Source organism: Lonchura striata, chromosome 6 (assembly GCF_046129695.1).
Source record: "Lonchura striata isolate bLonStr1 chromosome 6, bLonStr1.mat, whole genome shotgun sequence".
NCBI lineage: Eukaryota > Metazoa > Chordata > Aves > Passeriformes > Estrildidae > Lonchura > Lonchura striata.
In genome coordinates, this window is record NC_134608.1 from 57,683,861 (window position 1) to 57,703,412 (window position 19,552).

The 19,552-nt window shown below is 37.3% G+C and overlaps 1 protein-coding gene across 3 annotated transcripts in view; it reads left to right on the plus strand.

Annotated features, from left to right (window-relative positions):
- USP47 (ubiquitin specific peptidase 47) overlaps window positions 1-19,552 on the plus strand; it is a 51,991-nt gene that overhangs the window by 27,927 nt on the left and 4,512 nt on the right. For all 3 annotated transcript variants that reach the window (XM_021544859.3, XM_021544860.3, XM_021544861.3), the window contains 16 exons: window positions 3,091-3,186; window positions 3,277-3,429; window positions 4,792-4,959; window positions 6,709-6,840; window positions 7,553-7,629; window positions 7,941-7,996; window positions 8,533-8,645; window positions 9,485-9,589; window positions 10,622-10,829; window positions 11,241-11,356; window positions 12,266-12,385; window positions 13,658-14,441; window positions 16,088-16,263; window positions 16,422-16,502; window positions 17,507-17,622; window positions 18,316-18,434. In XM_021544859.3, coding sequence (XP_021400534.2) covers window positions 3,091-3,186; window positions 3,277-3,429; window positions 4,792-4,959; window positions 6,709-6,840; window positions 7,553-7,629; window positions 7,941-7,996; window positions 8,533-8,645; window positions 9,485-9,589; window positions 10,622-10,829; window positions 11,241-11,356; window positions 12,266-12,385; window positions 13,658-14,441; window positions 16,088-16,263; window positions 16,422-16,502; window positions 17,507-17,622; window positions 18,316-18,434 — 2,620 coding nt within the window. The remainder of the gene's footprint in view (window positions 1-3,090; window positions 3,187-3,276; window positions 3,430-4,791; window positions 4,960-6,708; window positions 6,841-7,552; window positions 7,630-7,940; window positions 7,997-8,532; window positions 8,646-9,484; window positions 9,590-10,621; window positions 10,830-11,240; window positions 11,357-12,265; window positions 12,386-13,657; window positions 14,442-16,087; window positions 16,264-16,421; window positions 16,503-17,506; window positions 17,623-18,315; window positions 18,435-19,552) is intronic.

The window sequence follows — 19,552 nt, forward strand, 5'->3', positions numbered from 1 at the left end:
ACTCAGAACTTGGCTGGACAAGGCTCTGAGCAATATGCATAAAGTTTGACTGGATTTGAGCAAGGGATTAGGATCAGATGATCTCCAGAAATTTATTTCAGCCTGTATTGTTCTTTTGATTCTTTGAACTAGAAAGAAGTTCAAATAGCTTTTGTCATCCTGATCTGTAGCTTGATCACATAGGCTGTATTTTGAAGTGTGTGTGTAGGGGATTCTGGAAATGCTCAGTAACTCCAAGTGTAGATAACAGATGCCACTTTGAAGGTAACTCCGAAGGTGACACTGGCTTCTGGTGGCGCTCCAGGGCAGGGGGTTGTGCTGTGATAGGCTATGCAGCTTGGCAGCTTTGTCCCTGGTTTTGGTATGTAAACTGTCAGAGCAGAGTGCAGTGTACTACACTAGAATACAAACTGTATTAAGAAACCTCCTAATTTTTGTGTAAAGGTTATGTAAGAGGAGAGTCAGCCTAGGGAACGCAATGGTCGTTATCCAAGGATTGAAAAATACATGGCTATCTATATATCTCAAAAGTAATGGAGGTCCCAAAAGCTTCAGTCAGACCTTTCAAAGCACAGCTCACTATGTGTGCTAAGCAGTGAAACCTCAAGAGTGATGTAATAATGCTTCATTGCCTTCTCAAGGGTCTAAAGCATCATCACCTCTTGCATTATGTAAAAATTTGTAGGGTGTTTCCTTGTTAAATTGCACATCACATGAGTCTACATAAGCATTACATAATAATTTTTGTCCTATCCTCCAAATATTCCCATTTATATTCATGCTGATACATGAGCTGCAACTTTTTTCTTACACTTGAAATAGATTTTCCGTGCCTTAACTGGCATTTGGCTCACAAGAGAGTCCTGTTACTGATCATGATGTCATTATGTGATGGTTTCTGGTTTGTGTTTTCTGTGTTGGCCATTAGCTTTTTTACTTTCACTGAAATAATTGTGAATAGTCAAAATACAGCAATGCATTTCTTCTGCTTTCTTTTTAAGCAGGTTCTAACTAGTTTAGTCTTTTTTCTGACATTTTTGAATGAAATTCCTCATGTTTCAGTATATAATCTTACTAAACATTAGCTGTCTGTGACCCTAGAGTAAAAAGCAACTCATCCTCTGTAGCATTTAGGAAGTAAAGACACAGACAGCAGTTCAATTCAGACTCCAAGAGGTTTTCACGTGTCTGGACAGTCTCTGCCCAAGATCTGTGATTTCAGGGCTGTTCAAAGGCCTTTATGGGTGGCTCAAAAAATCGGCAATTGAAATGACTGCCTTCACTGTACAGTTTTCTAGAGTTTGGCAGGTCTTTCATTTGCAAATAGTTGTCACCTGGAATAGAGTCTGTTTTTTAAAAGTCCTTTCTCCTAGAAGAGCAGGAGAGCTTGTGGAAAATACTTGCTTTGTTGTTCTTGCTGCTTGCCTCCGTTCTTAGGAAGAAAAAAGGGAGGAGGGAAGAATTGAGGGCTTTTGTGCTGAACTTGGCATATCCTTGATTGAATCCCAAAGTGGATTGCCAAATGACACAATTTAGATACCAGTCTTTGCCAGCCATGTTATGGCTACTGAGTTTACACTGCCCAGTGAAGCCCCTTCTTGCTTATTCAGACTTCAGGGGAGCAGCTACAGACCTTCATTAACAGATGATGATTTTAAAAATGTTGTTAAAAGTTGTATTTGTTTTCACCTCCACGAATGAAGAGAGAACTTCTGGCCTCTGCTTGGAGTTCAGAAACCTGGAGCCTTTTGGCTTGCAAGCTGTGTCATAGGTTTTAACTTTGAAAATCTCTGGGTGAAATTCTTCAGTGAACCTGTCTCAATACTTGTAGTGAATTATATTTGAACAAGTTTGTTCTCAAGTATTTGCACCTTAATGTGCAGTGTCATTGCTGCAGATTGTTTTAGGAAGAGGAATAATGATCAGTTTGGTTGTATTTTGAATACTGATTGCTGTAGTGAGGAGCAAAATAGAAATCATTGATGTCCTGGATGTAAGCATTAGTGACAGAACTTGTGGGGTTTTTTGAACTACCCCAAACTAGGCAGCTGTTAGAAGACAAAATTCCTGTTACTGTTTAGTTGCCTCATGAGGTTTAGCTAGGAAATTACTTCTGTCTTTATAGGATATGGCCATACCTGATTCTCACTCCTTCTGGAGCAAAACTCAAATAGTCTTCCTCTGTCCTTTCTCCATCTTTCACTTAAAAATGTTATCTTCAGATGTAGTTTCCTAAGACCCTTGGTAGAACAGGACTAAGGCTATCTTCATGCAGGGCACTGAGATCCTGAGTAACAAGTTTTTTCTGTCGCTTTCTCTTTCTCCCTTTAAATATCAGATTTGATCTCTTGAGAAAGACTCCTTTAGAAATGCAGAAGAACCATCTCAAAATTCTGGGAGAGCAAGGACAAGGCAGGGTTTAAAAATAAGCTCATTTTCACAGCAGATGACTTTACAGACTGTCGCTACTGAGTAAGAAAGTGGCATGGACTCCAAGAAGGCTGCTTTGCACAACTTCAACTTTAATGCAAAAAACTGCTCTCTTTATAGACTGTTCTGATACATTCTACCTGGTCGGCTAATTAACAAAAACACTTTTCTCACAAACAATCCTTGAGAAGGACAGAAAAATAAAGAGTAGAAAAACACCACCTGCAGGTTGTTTGCAGTAACAAGCTATCATCGTTTCTTTACAACTCCCTAAAAGTCTCCCAAGTCTACAGTGAGATAAGTTATCTCCTTTTCTCACTCTCTGACCAGGCTGTCACATCCACAACAGACATGACTAAATGTGATGTGCAAGGTAACAGGAGTAAATGTAACTATTGAACCAAAGACAGTTGAGATTCATCAAATACTGAATGAGATACAGTTAACAGTAATTGTGGTTTTACTGTTTACCTCAGGCTGGATAGAAAGGTTGATTTCTTGTCACATTTACCTGAATATTGTGTCTGTACCAAAGTTCGTCAGTCAAATTCTGGGGGTAGATTTAAATGAATTATTTGTATGTGTTTGTAATCTCATTGTAAATTTATACCTGTGTAGTAAACACTCTTTAAAAATGGGGTAACGTGTTTTTATTCTTAGGAAGAAGCACTGCATGCTTTCATTCAGCCTGAGATCCTTGATGGCCCAAATCAGTACTTTTGTGAGCGATGTAAGAAGAAATGTGATGCAAGGAAGGTAAAGCCTGGTCAAATGATTTGCAAAAATTACTTATAATAAATACCAATCCTGATAACAGGGGCATAATCTTGTCCTTGTTTCATTTAGGGTCTGCGGTTCTTGCACTTTCCGTACCTGCTGACCTTACAGCTGAAGAGATTTGACTTTGATTACACCACAATGCACAGAATTAAACTCAATGATCGCATGACTTTTCCAGAGGAGTTGGACATGAGTGTCTTTATTGATGTTGAAGATGAGGTAAAGTATTTGCTGTCAGAGAAAAGCATTTAGCTTCCTTCACGTTTCTCATTCAGAAAATCAAAATTCCAGTCTTATAAACCCATTTTAACAAAATTATTCATCTACATAAAATGTTCTTTAGCCATGATAGTGCTGTAATTTGAAGATTTTAAATCTGTCCATGCGGATTTTTTTTTTTATATTGTAAACAAACATGTTCTCTGTAGTTGGCGTTCCAGTTTCCATAAAGAAGTTGTTTCAGATTTCTTACATCTTCAGGCGACAAATTTAAAGACATTACTCTCAGGGTTTCTACATATATACTGCAGTTCCAGAAGGGAAGATTTATGTGAATCGTGTTAGTCATAAGAGGTGATGTAAATTTTCAAAACTCCATTCACTGACGTTAGTCCAGAAGTCATTAGTAATGAATTCCTTCCCTCTGAATCACTATGTGGTGTATACTGTAGAAATAAGATTTTCAAAATTTTATTTTTTTCCCATCAGTCTTCTGGCTTTTTACTTTTTGTGTTTTCACCAAAATTCATGTTGTGCAGTTATATTCACCAAGAAATATTTACTGTGCGTTTTGCATTGAAGACCAAAGTAATTCCTCTAATTTAATTCCTGATAACATTTTTGGCTTGCACTGTTACAAGAGAAATACCACCTGGATGTGCATATGGAGAGGATTTTCTGGCTCTCTGCAAACCCTTGTCTTAGGAAGGATGCCATGTAGACAATTTGATACCTCTCAGAGTGAGTGGGATAAATGACAATGAAGATTGATCTGGGAGAATAGAATTCAGATAAAATTAAGGACTGTCAGAAAATCAAAACAATTATCTAGAGGCAAGAGGATTCTGGTAAGTGATGAATGTACTGAGTGAGCTGCATTCATGGTGTTGGTGACACCATGCTGTTAAGCTAGCAGAACATAATCAGTCCTACTGTAATACCTTGGCTCGGTCCAGTGAGTTGAAATGGAAAAAAAAGTCTTTGATTGTGATTGGAAATACTTTCAGTCAATTCTGATTAACAGAGCCATGTTACAACCGATCTGTTGTTTGGTATCAGATTTCCAGGTACTGAATTGGGATAGCTAGTGCATGGAATTGGCTAGTAATAAACATAACCAAGTCTGAAAGCTCCTAATTCTACTGTTCAGTTGCACACAAAGTCCAGGAGTACTGAAGAGGTGGACTGAAGACACCAATAGAAACAAGTCTGTTCTTGGTGCTGAATTGCAGAAGTTTCTAGTTTTTTTGAGGAATTTAATTGGTTCACTGAGTGGATTATTTTATTTCACAAACACTGTTATTTCTTGTTCTATGTAACTTTTATTTTGTATAATGTTTGTGTGTGTGTCTTATTTTTAAGAAGTCACCTCAGACCGAGAGTTGCACTGATAGTGGAGCTGAAAATGAAGGCAGTTGTCACAGTGATCAGATGAGCAATGATTTTTCTAATGATGATGGAGTTGATGAAGGAATCTGCCTTGAAAGCAATAGTGCAGCAGAGAGGATCTCTAAAGCTGGCAGTGAAAAGGTATGGTAACACTGGGATGTTAGAAGGGTGGGCAGGAGGGACAGAGCTGTAAAGACTGGCCTGGATTCACCACCAGGATATTCCATGCCAGATTTCCTGCTGCACAGCATCGTGCTCAGCAGGAAGAACTGAGGGCTTTCCAAGGTTGCTGTTGTTCAGAGACTGGCTGGGCATTGATCTTTTGGGTGGGGGTGGGGGGGTGTGCTGAGTAATGCCTTTGCATCATTGCACTATGCATTTTTTTTTGTTTTGTTTTCTTTATCTATTAAGCTGTCATTGTCTCCAACCACAAATGTTCCCACTTTTGCTCTTCTGTTTTCTTCACCATCCTACTTCAGGGGTGTAGTGATTGGCTGGAGGGATGCTTTGTTCTTTGCTAGGGTCTACTCACCACACATGTAAATGATAAAAATGTAATTAATTCTAACATTGGAGGTGAGAGGTTGGGAGTGTGAGTTTATTTCAATTTTCAAAAATTGACATTACAACAAAGGAAAATATTAAACTGATATGGAGGTCACCTAAGAATAGAGGTCTTCCCAGCTTATCAGACTGAGAATTTCCAGTAACTTGTTTTGGCAGCAGACCCTTAAACTGAAGACCTGTTTTGCCTTGTGAGCAGTGGTTTTACTTGTGGCCAGCTGTCAAAGGTCTACCAGATTGAGCTGGAAAAACATCTTGCAGAGTAGTAAGAGAAGATTGGGAAGTTTTGATCAGTGTTATAGGGGAAGCCAAGGGTTTAAATGTTAAATATTCCTTCAGTCATCTAAATATAAAGGAATTAAATAGCAACTCAGTCCAGGATAGCAGCCATCCTGCTGTGGGACATCAAAGTTGGTAGAGATGCTGATAAACTTGGCGCAGTTTTCATCAAAAATTTTAAACTTCATGATACTGTTTATAATTATGTACTTCATGTATTGTTGTTCAGTGGACTCATCTGAAATTAGGCCAGTAGCTTTCATTCAGCCTTGGTAGAAAGCTGTTTGGCTTCAGCTGGTACTTTTGCAAAGTAACAGTTTTAAAGGCTGATTTGCATGTTAATCTGTACATCTGGTTCTGTTTGTATTTACCTTGAACCACTTGAGAGGGTTTTTTGGTATATGTTCTAAATACTGTCAGTCTTGATTGGAAATGATGAAAAAATTAATTCTAGTCACTTGACTGGAACAAGACCAGAATATTTTAATGTCTCTGTAATGCAAGTGGGATGTCCAAGTACTGACAGTAGCTTTGGCCAGCTATTTCATACTACTTGTTCTCAAGGCAAACAAGCTGTCAAACCAAGCTTTTTGGTTTGGATATCTTAATAATGGATGTGGGATATGTTCAGAACATACAGTGTTTCTTCTGCATAGTCTAAAAATATCCTTGTAACACTTGTGAGTCAGTATGGTTCAGTTTTATTTTTTAATTTATATGCAGTACTTTAGGCATGTGCTTAGTGCCCTGTATTTCCATCCATTTATCTATGAAAAAAGAAGCATATGACATCAAGTGTGGAGAAGGGTGATAGCAAATAGACCTAAGCTTTGTAGCTACAAACTCCTAAGTAAAGTTTAGCATAGCAGAGCTCTGGTTTTGTTCAATACCTGTTGCATTAATTAGTTTCTATTACACAAATCCACTCCTTGCATCCAACTATTTACATGCCTGGTTTTGTGTCCTTATTTTAAAACTTTTTAAAATTACCATTTGCTTAGCTTTTCTTCACTGGATACATTTCACACCTTTTTCTTCTCTCCACAGAGTTCTTTGCTATATGAGCTCTTTTCTGTCATGGTTCATTCTGGAAGTGCTGCTGGTGGCCATTATTATGCCTGTATAAAATCTTTTAGTGATGATCAGTGGTACAGCTTTAATGATCAACACGTTAGCAAGGTAAAAATAGTATTTTTAGTTATGTTTTGTACTCATAAATGGACCACTAAGTTTTTGTTTTGTGGTTTTCCACTTAGCTGCCCATAAGACCAGTTTCATTATAAGTATTTCAAGTAGTTCCTTGATTTCATCCTCTCATCCTAATGTCCTGCCATATACATTTATTTCACTCATTAGCTTAACTGATTTCTAGGGGTTGGAGAGTTTTTATTTATGTATCTGTGTATTTTTGTGTGGTGGGGAAAGGAGTGTTTCTCCTTGGCAGTGATGGTGGGATGATTCCTAAAGAAGCCTTCATTCATATACAGACCAGACTGTATTTTGAATTTTGTCTTCTGTACATGTGAATAACATTTCTTGCTTAGAGAAGTGTTTGTAGATCTGTTACAGTCCAGACTGTGCTGTTAAGCCTGTCCAGCTGATGGAGGTGTTCTACCTATCATCCCTAGGTACTATTGCAATCAGGAACCTGTATCTTTTTCCTCTGAGAAGTTCCTACTTTAAAAACTAAAAATGTATGTTAGCATTCATTGTAAAATGGAGAAGCAAATCACTTTCATATTGTTTTGGAAGTCAGCAAATAAGCAGAAATATTTTTATAATTGAAATTATTAATATAGTGTGTTGTGTAATGCCATGTTTCCTAGTGAGAATAAATACATCTCAATGAGTGCAAGTTTCTCAAATAATCATTACATTGATTTTCTGTTAGATAACTCAGGAAGATATTAAGAAAACATACGGAGGATCTTCTGGAAGCAGAGGATATTATTCCAGTGCTTTTGCTAGGTTAGTATTACTGTAATGCTACTTTTCTTTCTGGTAGTGTTTTAGTGTAATGAAATGAATGGCCAAGGTGCATATGCCTAACTTGTTACCTTAAAATTATTAGTAGATGCTTCAGATAGATGTAAGAGTTAGCCCTGACTGCTGTTTCAAATCATTAAGATAATGATAGTTATTTTTGAAAATCCTTCTTGGTTCGTGTATTACTTAGGTATGGTATAGCTCCTTACTGAAAGATAAAGAAACCAGAGCAGTTTCTGATGCCAGTATTGTCTCCTGAGTGGTAAATTCAGCTGTCTCTTCTCTTCCCCCAGCTCCACAAATGCTTACATGCTGATATACAGACTGAAAGATCCAACAAGAAATGCAAGTAAGTTCAACAGCTATATTTGCAAAAGTTGGGGTTTTTTAAACTTAAGTGTTGCATGTTGTGGGTTTATTTGTTGTTATGAAACAATGTCATAAAGTACACTAATCTGTATGAAGTGCAGTATTTATTTTATCACAGTATAGATGATATCTTGAGACTTTGATTATCAACTAATTCACTTTCTGGAAGAATATTTGCATTTATTTTGCAAACAGGATTAAGTGCAGTCATCAGCTTTAGTGTATTTTTCTACTACAGCAAAGTTTTGTGTACTGATACTGGAATCTTTTCCTACTATCACTTTCTTGTGTTGCTGATAACATAAGCAAGGGTAATAAGAGGCTGACTTCAGTTTAATTTAAATAATGAAAAAGATAACAGGTCATGATATAGTGGGAAGTTTGTGTGGAAAAAGAACGGGGTGAAAAGGCAAGAAAGGTAACTCAAATATACCTGTAATGCCTAAAGGGGGAAATGTAATGCCTGCTGTGGAAAGCTGTATTTTTTTAAAGCTATTGCTTTGTTTTTACTGGCAGAGTTTCTTGAGGCACATGAATATCCAGAGCACATTAAACAATTGGTACAGAAAGAGAGAGAATTAGAAGAACAAGAAAAGAGGCAACGTGAAATTGAACGCAACACGTGCAAGGTTAGAATTTCTGCTGGACTGAGTAACAATGCATTGCTAGTGGGAATGTTTCTACAGTAAATAGTGTTTTTTTACTACAATACAAGGACTCCTTTGTGATAAATGTTTGCACTAACAACTCTTATTAAATGAATTGAAAACCTGTTGGAAAGCTGTACATAGTGCAGGCATCTGTTAGAGGTATTCACCAGACATTTTTGTTGAATTCATGTATTGCATGTGGATTTGAATTGGTATTAAATCCAAAACAACTTATCACTTATTTTAAGCAAAATTACTTCCAAAGAACGTGTAATGCTGCACATTTTGTTTTGTACTATTTTCACTTTGTGGCCCTTGACTTTGTGCAATGGTGTTTCTTAAACTAATTCTAAATAGTTACTTGGCAGAAAGAGCAGATTATTTTCCAACCCTAGATTCAATAGTAACAAACAAAATAGGACCTCAGTGCCTTACAAGCATGGCAGTCAGCTGCTCTATAAATCAAGTGATCATTTTATGAGGAAGTTCTTTCATTGCAAAATGTGTACCTCTCTATGTGAAAAAGGAATTTCACGTTCATTGTTCATATGTACATTTTGGAGCATTTGCTCGCTGCCTGTGCCTGTAGAAACTGTACCCTAGCTGGGAAAAAGATCAGATACACACATATACCTCATGTGTCTTTGACATATTCTGTCTGCAGTTGTGTAACCAGCTGAAAGGAAACCACCCCACAGCTGAAGCAGAGCTAAAGGTGCATTTCATATTAAGTTGCTTGAATATTGTGTTTCCAGCTTAAATGGAAAGACAGTTGACAATGCCTTCATGATAATTTTTCTTCCTTTTGTATTTCATAGATTAAATTATTCTGCATGCATCCTACAAAGCAAATAATGATGGAGAACAAATTGGAAGTTCATAAGGACAGAACACTGAAGGAAGCTGTGGAAATAGCTTACAAGGTATGTCATGTGTAACAGGATAGTAAAATTGTTTGATGTAGTGTTTTCTGCTTTTTGTCTTCAGATTTTAAATTTGTAATACTGTGGGAGTGTTTGAGAGGTCTTGGCTCTGGGGTTTTGTTGGGGGCTGGGTTTTGGGGGCTGGTTCTTGGGAATTTCTGTATGATGGATTTTTTTGTTCTGTTTTTTTTAAAGGTGTTCTAGTTTGCCATTATTGACTAAGTTTCTGCCCGTAGCCATCAGCTGATTGCTGATTGGAGTGATGCAACCTCCCCTTGTAAAGGGCAGTATGATATGGCATACCCTTATTTTAAAATCAGATAGTGAGAGCTGCTGTTAGACTCACCATGGCCTCAGCAAATAGAAAGAATTCTGCACTTCTATTGGCATTGCAGTAAAAACCTTGTATCGGATATATAATGACAGAGTTCTTGAGAATCTTTCTGGGTAGCTAATTCAGTACCAAGAGTGAACACCAAGGCATCTGTTGATCTCTGCATTCCTCAAACAGGTGGGAGCTGAAGACATCAATTCTTGCTCACCTGCTTGTACTCTTTGGTCCTTGCTGTGTATGTTTTTGGCTAGGAGAGCACCAGCAAGGTACTTATATATTTGGGATGTGCTGGCATCTCCTTGAGATGCACAGAGAGTAATTAGTGGATGTGACTCCCCGAGCCCTCTAAGATGCCTTCTAGTATAAGTGACAGGCAATGTATTCCTCTGAAAATAGTTCTGGGACCTGTCTTCATGTGCCTCTGTACATACTATTCAAAATTCCCTATTTTCTGCATTTTCATGAAGGCTTCTATTTGAATTTTGAAATATATATATTGCATGTATATATACATATATAACATGTATATATATTGTAAAATATCCATGATGTGTTTCCTAAAACCAAATTGACTGTTGTGAATTCAGGGGATTCCTGGATGTACACACAGTGAGGTATTTCTGGCTTGCAAGTTAAGAACTAAGCTCACAAGTAAGCTGTTTCTAATGTTTTGGGGGTTCTGTGTGTGCACATTGTAGTTAATGGATTTAGAAGAGGCTGTTCCATTGAACTGCTGTCGTCTTGTCAAATATGATGAGTTCCATGACTACTTGGAGCGCTCTTATGAAGGAGAAGAGGATACCCCAATGGGTTTGTTACTTGGAGGGGTCAAGTCAACCTACATGTTTGATTTACTGTTGGAAACAAGAAGGCCTGACCAAATTTTCCAATGCTATAAACCTGGTGGTAAGACATGTAATTACATATATGCTTTTAGTCTATCTTTATCTATATTGTGTGATGGCACAAACACAGAGCTGTAAAACAGCTTTAGGATGAGGTGTTGAAGGAAGAAAACCTAAATTTTACAGTCAATATTCAGAACTACATAATGTACCGTGCTGCTGACTTGCGTCTAGTTGAAGCAGGTCTAAGCTATACTAAAATTTTTCAAACTGGAATGTTTTTTCTTTTTTGGCATTAAATTTGATCAGAAAATGTAATTCTGAAATTGGACTGCTTTTCAAGTTCTTACTGTTTGTATTTAATGTAGCCCCTTAATTATTACATCAGACAAGCATACATGTGTTTTCTTTTTCTGTTGAATTTTGTCTGTGTACATATGTGACTTCATTTTCTTTTTATTCCTCCCTGCAGAGGTCATGGTAAAGGTTCATGTAGTTGACCTGAAGACTGAATCTGTTGCCCCTCCAATAAGTGTGCGAGCTTATTTGAATCAAACAGTTTCAGAGTTTAAGCAGCTAATTTCAAAGGTAATTTACAGTCCTTATGGACTTACATTAAAGAGTTTTCATTTGTTGTGACTGTGAAATGTGTCGTAATTTACATACCTAAAATGAGAGCTTGCACCTTTTGCAGATCATGCTGTGAGTCCTATCCAGCAGGATTCTCTTAGATGCTACAGTTGAGTTTGTCCACCTGCTCACTCCTGCTGAAAGCAGCAGGTTGCTTCTTGCTTCCTTCCAGCGTTAGTATCTTTAACAACCTCACTGAGAGTCCAGGTGGTGACACAACCAATGAACTGTTACCACACAACTGAACCAAAGTCTAATTTCCCCCCAGCTTTAGTATTTGACACCTAACATCCAAAGCTGTTCATGTTCTTTATGCAATCTCTCCTTTTCATCCCAGTAGCCACTTGTTACCAAGACGCAAATTGATTTTTATGTGGTTTGAAACTAAGGGTGTTACTGCTTCCATTTCATTGGAAAACAGAGATTGCATTTACTCATTTCTGTGCAAAATAATTCAGTAGTTGGTGTAACTTCATAATTTGTTATAAAATATGATTCCAGAAATTTGAGTTCAGTCTAAGAATTAAGTGAACACTGTGCAAAACCTGTTGTTCAGGAATATTTTTAATTTTCAGTTAGTTCATTCGTTAAAGATAAGACCATTGTCATAAATGATTTTTCAGTTCTCTGCAAAGCCAGGCTATTTTATGCATGTGACCTTTTAGAAAGCCTTACACTTCCTACATATTAAAGGCTGGAGGAAAGGCACTGCGACTGAATAGGTTTGGGAAGTTTCCCCCCATGTTCTTTTTTGCAGTTTTGAAGTTGATAAACAAACCTGCTCCTAATCCAGAAATGCAGCACTATTTTGAGTTTTGAAGGTATGTCTGATGAACTTGTTATCTCCCTGTCCATGTCCTGTTTTAGGCCACACACCTGCCCGCCGAAACCATGCGGGTGGTGCTGGAGAGGTGCTACAATGACCTGCGTCTGCTGAACATGTCCAGCAAAACACTGAAAGCTGAAGGCTTTTTTAGAAGCAACAAGGTACATGTTCTGGTGTTTAAATTGTTCATTCCTTGTGTTTGTGCTTACCTGTTACATTGTAAAAGGAATGGAAGGATGTACGGAATTGATAATGGATAGCTGTCCCGTATTTTGCTCTGTAGTGTGTGGGGTTTCTGTGCCTGGTACAGTGGTGCTCATGAATACTCTAGGCTATGTATGAAACCAAGTGTGCATAAGAGAGAGTGGATTGAGAATCAGACATCTGGCTGTTACTTGGGTTCAGATGATGCTGAGCTTAACAGCCTTACGAAGAAGACTGTTAATAGTCACGCATTCTTAGGGAACAAAGATTGATAGATTGCTATGAAGCCTGCTGGATGTGTTTGCTAAAACCACCTGAACAACTGTACCTGCTCTTAGTGTTATTAAACTTCTTAAAAAACAAATATCAAAACTAAAAGCAAGTTTTTGCTGACTTTCTATCTTAAATTCAGTAGTTTTCACTATGAAGATTCTCACTGGACAATTTACATTATTTTTTAAATAAAAGACTTCTAATAGATATTTTCAATAATAATTGTATAATGCATTCAGAAGAAGAGTTACTAAGCACTCAACTTCAAAATTTTAAATGTGTACATTGCCCTTTTTTACTACAGTAGAAATAGCCCATCTTTTAGCACATTTTGCACATCCTCTGTCTCTGATGTTGAAGCTCAGTGTTAAATCTTCATGATGTAGAAAGATTAAGGAAGGCTTTGATGGCTCAGAGCTGAGCAGAACAGTAGCACTGAGTTGTTATTCAGTTACTTAGAGACCTTTCGCAATCAGTGTCGCTACAACATGGAGCCCTTTGACAAAGAGAAGAGAGATATTTAATTTGCACTATTGCTTGAACATGTATACATTTAAAACTTCCTTATGACACTGTACTAGAGAGTAAAGACAGAGTCTGCTGCAGTGGTGGGGCTCATTGCTACCATAACGGTGAAGGGTGCACATGAAGTGATTTATGAAGCCACTTCTGAATGTATTTCCTGCAGCTGGTCAGTTCACTTACAGTGGACTTGCACTTGCACCTTGCTTACATTCACTCTAATCTTAACATGGTTATGAAAACAAGGAAAAGTTAAATCATTATTATGCTACAGACTCCTCGGTCTGCCTTTTTCTAAGCATGTATTTTAACATTTTGATAAAAGGTGGTGTTTCTTTATGGCATTATGTCTAATGTGTGCTCAACCCTGTGTTTGGTGTTGTTGCATTTATTTAAAATAACACTACATGGTGCAACCCTTCTTTTCTGGTCAGGTGTTTGTTGAAAGCTCAGAGTCTTTGGACCGTCATGTGACATACACAGACTCTCAGCTGTGGAAGCTTTTGGATCGCCATGCGAACACGATCAGACTGTACGTGTCATTGCCGGAGCAAGCTCCTGGATCTCAGCTCAGACGGGCTCTTTATCACAAGTCTGCTGGGGGTGCAGGCAACGTGGATGAGCCTTGTGAAAGAGTAAAAGGACCTGTAGGTAGTATGAAATCTGTAGAAGCAATTTTGGAAGAAAGCACCGAAAAACTTAAAAGCTTGTCTCTGCAGCAACAGCAGCAGCAGGAGGGAGATAATGGAGACAGCAGCAAAAGCACAGAAGCCAGTGATTTTGAAAACATTGAGTCACCTTTAAATGAAATAGACTCTTCAGCATCAGCAGAAAACAGAGAACTTGACAACCAAATTCAGGTTTCTGATCCAGAGAATCTGCAGTCCGAGGAGCGGTCGGACTCGGATGTCAATAATGACAGGAGTACGAGTTCAGTGGACAGTGACATCCTCAGCTCCAGCCACAGCAGCGACACGTTGTGCAACGTGGACAACGCTCCCCTTCCCCTGGCTAACGGACTGGACTCTCACAGCATCACGAGTAGCAGGCGATCAAAAGCCAATCAGGGCAAGAAGGAAACCTGGGACACAGCAGAAGAGGATTCTGGAACAGACAGTGAATATGATGAAAGTGGCAAGAGCAGAGGAGAAGCACAATATATGTACTTTAAATCAGAACCCTATACTACAGAGGAGGGTTCAGGAGAAGGGCAAAAATGTATGTATTTTTTTTCCAGTGCCTTAAATAATTCTGTGACTTTTACTACTTAATTCATATGCTGTGTTAAAAATGGCAGTATTGAAAAACTTGATTATAATGTCAGATTAAAGCTAATGAAAGTGCAGACAGGATGTGATGTTCAGCAGAAATCTAGCTTTAGTTTGATCTTGTAATAAGTGATTACATATTTGAAAAGTGTCTTGCTCTTTTGTTTCTAAGAAAATGAACATTTACTTGCGTGCATTGATAGTGTTCCCTGGAGATCAAGCTGAGTTGTCTTCTAGTAAAAGGATGTGCTGATGATGATTCACCTGTTTCAAAGTGTACTTATTTAATGTGGTTAAAATAGCATATTTCTGTAACCATTTAGGCTAACAAACCTGAAAAGCCTTAGTCATTTGACTGTAAAGAAAATTCAAATATACTTGATATTGACAATTTAATTCACTAATTGAAATACAGTGGGTACAGTGAGGCATATGGCTGACATGAAAGTGTCCAAACCAGTTCAGTATAAGAGCCTAAGTTGTATATAATTGTCATAAAAATAAATAATTTCAACAATGCTCTGTACCTGCATGTGCTTTTAACTAACAGAATAATAACAAAAGAATAGCAGGTTGTAAGATAAATATTTTCAAAGGAAAAGGCTTTCATGTCAATCCAGAAATGTGATTGTAATAGTAATAGTTAAAGAAGCATTTCTCACAGAGAAATTTATTTTCATCTACTAAAGCTTTGATAAAATTAGTCCTTTAGCTTGGAATGCTGTTTCTTTGGGGCTAATTCTGAACTGCTTTCATTCTTCCCTGTTTTGGTCAGTCTAGTTGGATTCAGGAGCTAATTGTTTGTAGTAATTTTGATGTTATCATAGTACACTGCATAAATTATTATCCTGAGGGGAAAACTTTTATTTATTTTTAATATAATTAATATAATTTATTTGTTCACTTCAATATTCTGAATAGTTTATTCTAGAGTGTCATGACATTGCATAATCACAACATACTTTGTAGTGTAGAACAAATTGCATGTATTAAGAAACACCATTTTCTTATTCCCTTTACGTTCCAGAATTTAATGTTCTTACATTTTTTCTTTAATTACAACATTATTACGTGAAGAGGTTCCTTAATCTGAATTTGAGCTTGTCTTGTGGTAGCCCATGGCCTTTCAGAATACAGAATTGATCTTTTTAATGCTGAAAGCCAGGAAGGAAAATAGAAGGGGTTGAGTGACCTGTGTGGCCATTCCCAACACCCAAGCAATTCCCTGTCCCTCGAGGCAGAGAAAGCTGTAGGAGGATTTAACAGTTGCTCCATGGAATTCTGTTTGTCTTCTTCCTGAACAGACAAGGTACTGCTTTGCTGTGCTACTCAATGAATGCAAACCAGGGCAGTTTGGAACTGCTATGTCTCCCAGAAATATCTGCCCATGAACACTTAAAATACAGCATTTAAAATAAAGCTTTTAAAGGTTATGATAACATCATTAGATAAAATGTAAATGTAGCCATTAACCATAATTCAGGCTTTTCAGTACTGTTTTGCTGCAAGTGCTAACACTGAATATGTGGAAATTGTATGCGAGAGTGCTTTTTTTGTGGTAGCAAAGTGTTTCATACCATTTTTATTTTTGCTTAGGGCTGATGGTACATGTTGACAAAAGAATTACACTGTCTGCCTTCAAGCAACACTTGGAGCCTTTTGTTGGAGTTCCATCTTCTCACTTCAAAGTCTTTAGAGTCTATGCCAGCAATCAAGAGTTTGAGAGTGTTCGGCTGAATGAGACCCTTTCATCATTTTCTGATGACAATAAGGTTATTTAGTTTTTTTGAATCATTGAAAGTATATTGCTACAATATAGATAAAGTTAATTTACAACAGGTGAAATCATTATTTTGGTCTTGGTAGCATGTTACAAAATACAATTCTGATTTTGATACCAGTTCTAACAGATATTCCTTTTACATTCTAGATAACTATTAGACTTGGAAGAGCCCTAAAGAAGGGTGAATACAGAGTTAAAGTGTATCAACTCTTGGTAAATGAGCCTGAGGTAAGGCATTGAATGTTTCAAGGTTGATTCATGAAAATACTAATATGTGCCTTGGCCAAGGTATTGCTTTGAAATCTTGGAAAAAATGAAACTCCTTCCTTTCTTCACATTTCTCTGCAAGGGATTTAGAAAGGAATTTCGAGATTATTTCTTTTCCAAGCAAGCAGTTGGAATGTGATTTACACTATCTCTCAAGTGTCTTTATTTCTGTAATGTAAATGGAGGGCAAAGAAATTGTTTGTTTCACTTAAATGTGTGACAGTCTCATAGCATTCTCTCCAAAGAAGAAACTGTGTTTGCTTGTGGCTGTGGTTTTTCAGTGTTGCTGAACTGATCAAATTTATCCCTTTCATGTTCGGCAGATAGTCAGGGAGTTTATCTGGGTAATGGTCCTCTCTGCGTAAGGCAGGCCTGAAACAAAGTGTTTCTCTTGCAGTAAAGCTGCTCATAAGCTTGTTACATCTTCTGAGCCATGAAAAATACAGAAGTGGTTATATAAACTGTAGATTGGATAAATTGCAGTCTTTTTAAGTTGACTTTGTATGCACTTAAATTTTATTTTTTTGGACAAAACTGCAGAAGATGTATTAATAATGGATAAGAGACTAAGCTGAACTGCTAAAGCAGGGAATAAGATAAATATAAAAGCTACTGCCATGGATGGAGCTGTGCCTGATCCATGAAAGCCAAGAAAGGGGCATTTTTATTACGATGTGGTTTATTTAATTTGAAAATTCCATTGTGTGGAATGTGAATGTAATGGTAGCACAGCACAGCAAAGGCAATGTTTCTGCACGGGCAGTCAGGGTTGGAGTGCCCTGCCAAAGGTCTGCTGCTTCACTAATTAGTTACACCCCATTTTAATGAATTCATTGCCTGCCTTGTTAACGAGAAACCTACTGATCTTTTTGCCAGGTGGATGGGACTGGTCATAAAGCATAAACAGATACAGTTTTCTGTTCAAAAGAATTCTGTCTTTTATCTCTTTTTATTTATGTTCACAGCCCTGCAAGTTTCTTCTAGATGCAGTTTTTGCTAAAGGAATGACTGTCCGACAGTCCAAAGAGGAGCTGCTTCCTCAGCTTCAAGAACAATGTGGCCTAGACTTGACAATTGACAGGTAAACCTGATGAAACATCATCTTAAAATGTGTTCAGAGATTTCTTTCCTCTTGTGGATAAAGAAAGTAATGAAAGAAGCACAAATAAATTGCTGAGGTATTTGAATCAGTTTGTAAATGCAAACACTAATTCAGCAATTCTTGGCTTTCATCTCACACAGAATGAATTCTATAAGGGATAATATTTACATAGAATTGCCTGTGTGCAACATGTCTGCAGCTTTAGATCTCTGTAATGATGATTTCCTTCAGAAAGGGGATCATTAAGTAAATCAATTCTTAAAAGAACCATCTGCTCTCTACATGCAAACCCAGCATAGATCATTGCAGCAAACTTCTTGTGCAGCATCATTGTGTGTGTATGTGTACAGCACTGATCTGGGCTGTCTGCCCTTTACCATAACTGGGTAATCCCTAATTAGGAAACAGTTTTCTTCCTTTAAATCCCAACATATTTCCTGCATTGAACAAGTGGAATACAGACTTATTTACCTTGTGTCTATGAATGATTCAGCACTAAGCCAGCAGTGACATCCTGCTGTCAGGACTGTTTCTGAACATTTAACTTGTTCCTATTAAACTTCCCCAAGTCTTGAATCATTGAGTTGTAGTATTTCAGTTGTGATCTCTGCCAGTGCTAGGTGTTCATAAGCAGATAGAAACTCACTGGGTTTTTTTGTGATGTATTTATAGGTTTCGTCTACGAAAGAAAACCTGGAAGAATCCAGGTACTGTGTTTCTGGATTATCATATCTATGAAGAAGATATCAATATATCCAGCAACTGGGAGGTCTTCTTAGAAATACTTGATGGTGAGGATTTATTTTTAAATTAGTATTGGTGATGACTAGGTAGCTGAAATATGTGCATGCAGATACATAATGTATTTGTATAATATACATTGGCACAGCAGTTCAGTCATTTAGTAGTTTTCAGATAGGATTGAAAATACTTCTGTCATGAAGGAATTTGGAAAAGAAACTTCTGTTCATCAAAACAATTTTGGAATCAAATATTAGAGAACAGAATGTTTCTGAAATTCTGCTTAAATAGAATTTAAATTATGCCATTTCTTAAGCATTCCTTTGCATACGCACTTGAAGTTTTGATTCTGAATTCAAAAGTGTAATTTAAAGGTAAGAAAAGTAGGCCATGCTCTTTGGCCTCTAGATTAACAGATACTGAAGTTAATGTATAGATGAGAAATGTGAATTCCATTCACTCAGGAATTTTCTTCCCAAGCATATCTGGTTTTAGAAGTCTCACTTAGCTATTCGTCTAGTATTTTGGCAGCTGTGTTCAATTCTGGTATTTTCAGTTTTAACAAAATTGTGCCAATGAAAATATCAAAATTTGAAATAAACCTGAGAGATTCAGGAAGCCTTCAGATTCCTATGGGCATATGTATCAGCTCCCACTGTAGTTCAAACTTTACAGTTTAAAAATTTCATAAGATTTAGATAACTGCTGTACTGTTTCTATACTGAGTAGGTCTTGGAGATAGAGCTTTAGACACTACAGCCCGTCTAACTCACAGACAGACTATAGATTACAGGGCTTCCAAGTGTTCTGCAACAGTTTCATGCAAAACAAGCATGTAATGTTAGACATAAATGTCTAAGCCACATGTTCTGTATGCTAGGTGATAAAGTTATAGACTAATTAAAAATAAAAAATAAATCATCCCTTAGATATCACTTCTGCTTATCTAATTGTAGTATAAACAACATTGCCAGCCAGAGACTGTTATGAAACCTGGAACAAGGTGTAAAAAGGTTGGAGGCAGCACATACTAAAACTCTTGAAGGTGGTGGGTGGAAAGAAGATTTCAATAACAAGTTTGGAGTTGGTGAGGGAAATCTAGAAGTTAAAAGGGAGAAGCTCATTTTGGTAAAGGAGGTGAAGCACATGAATAAATACCAGATAGCTG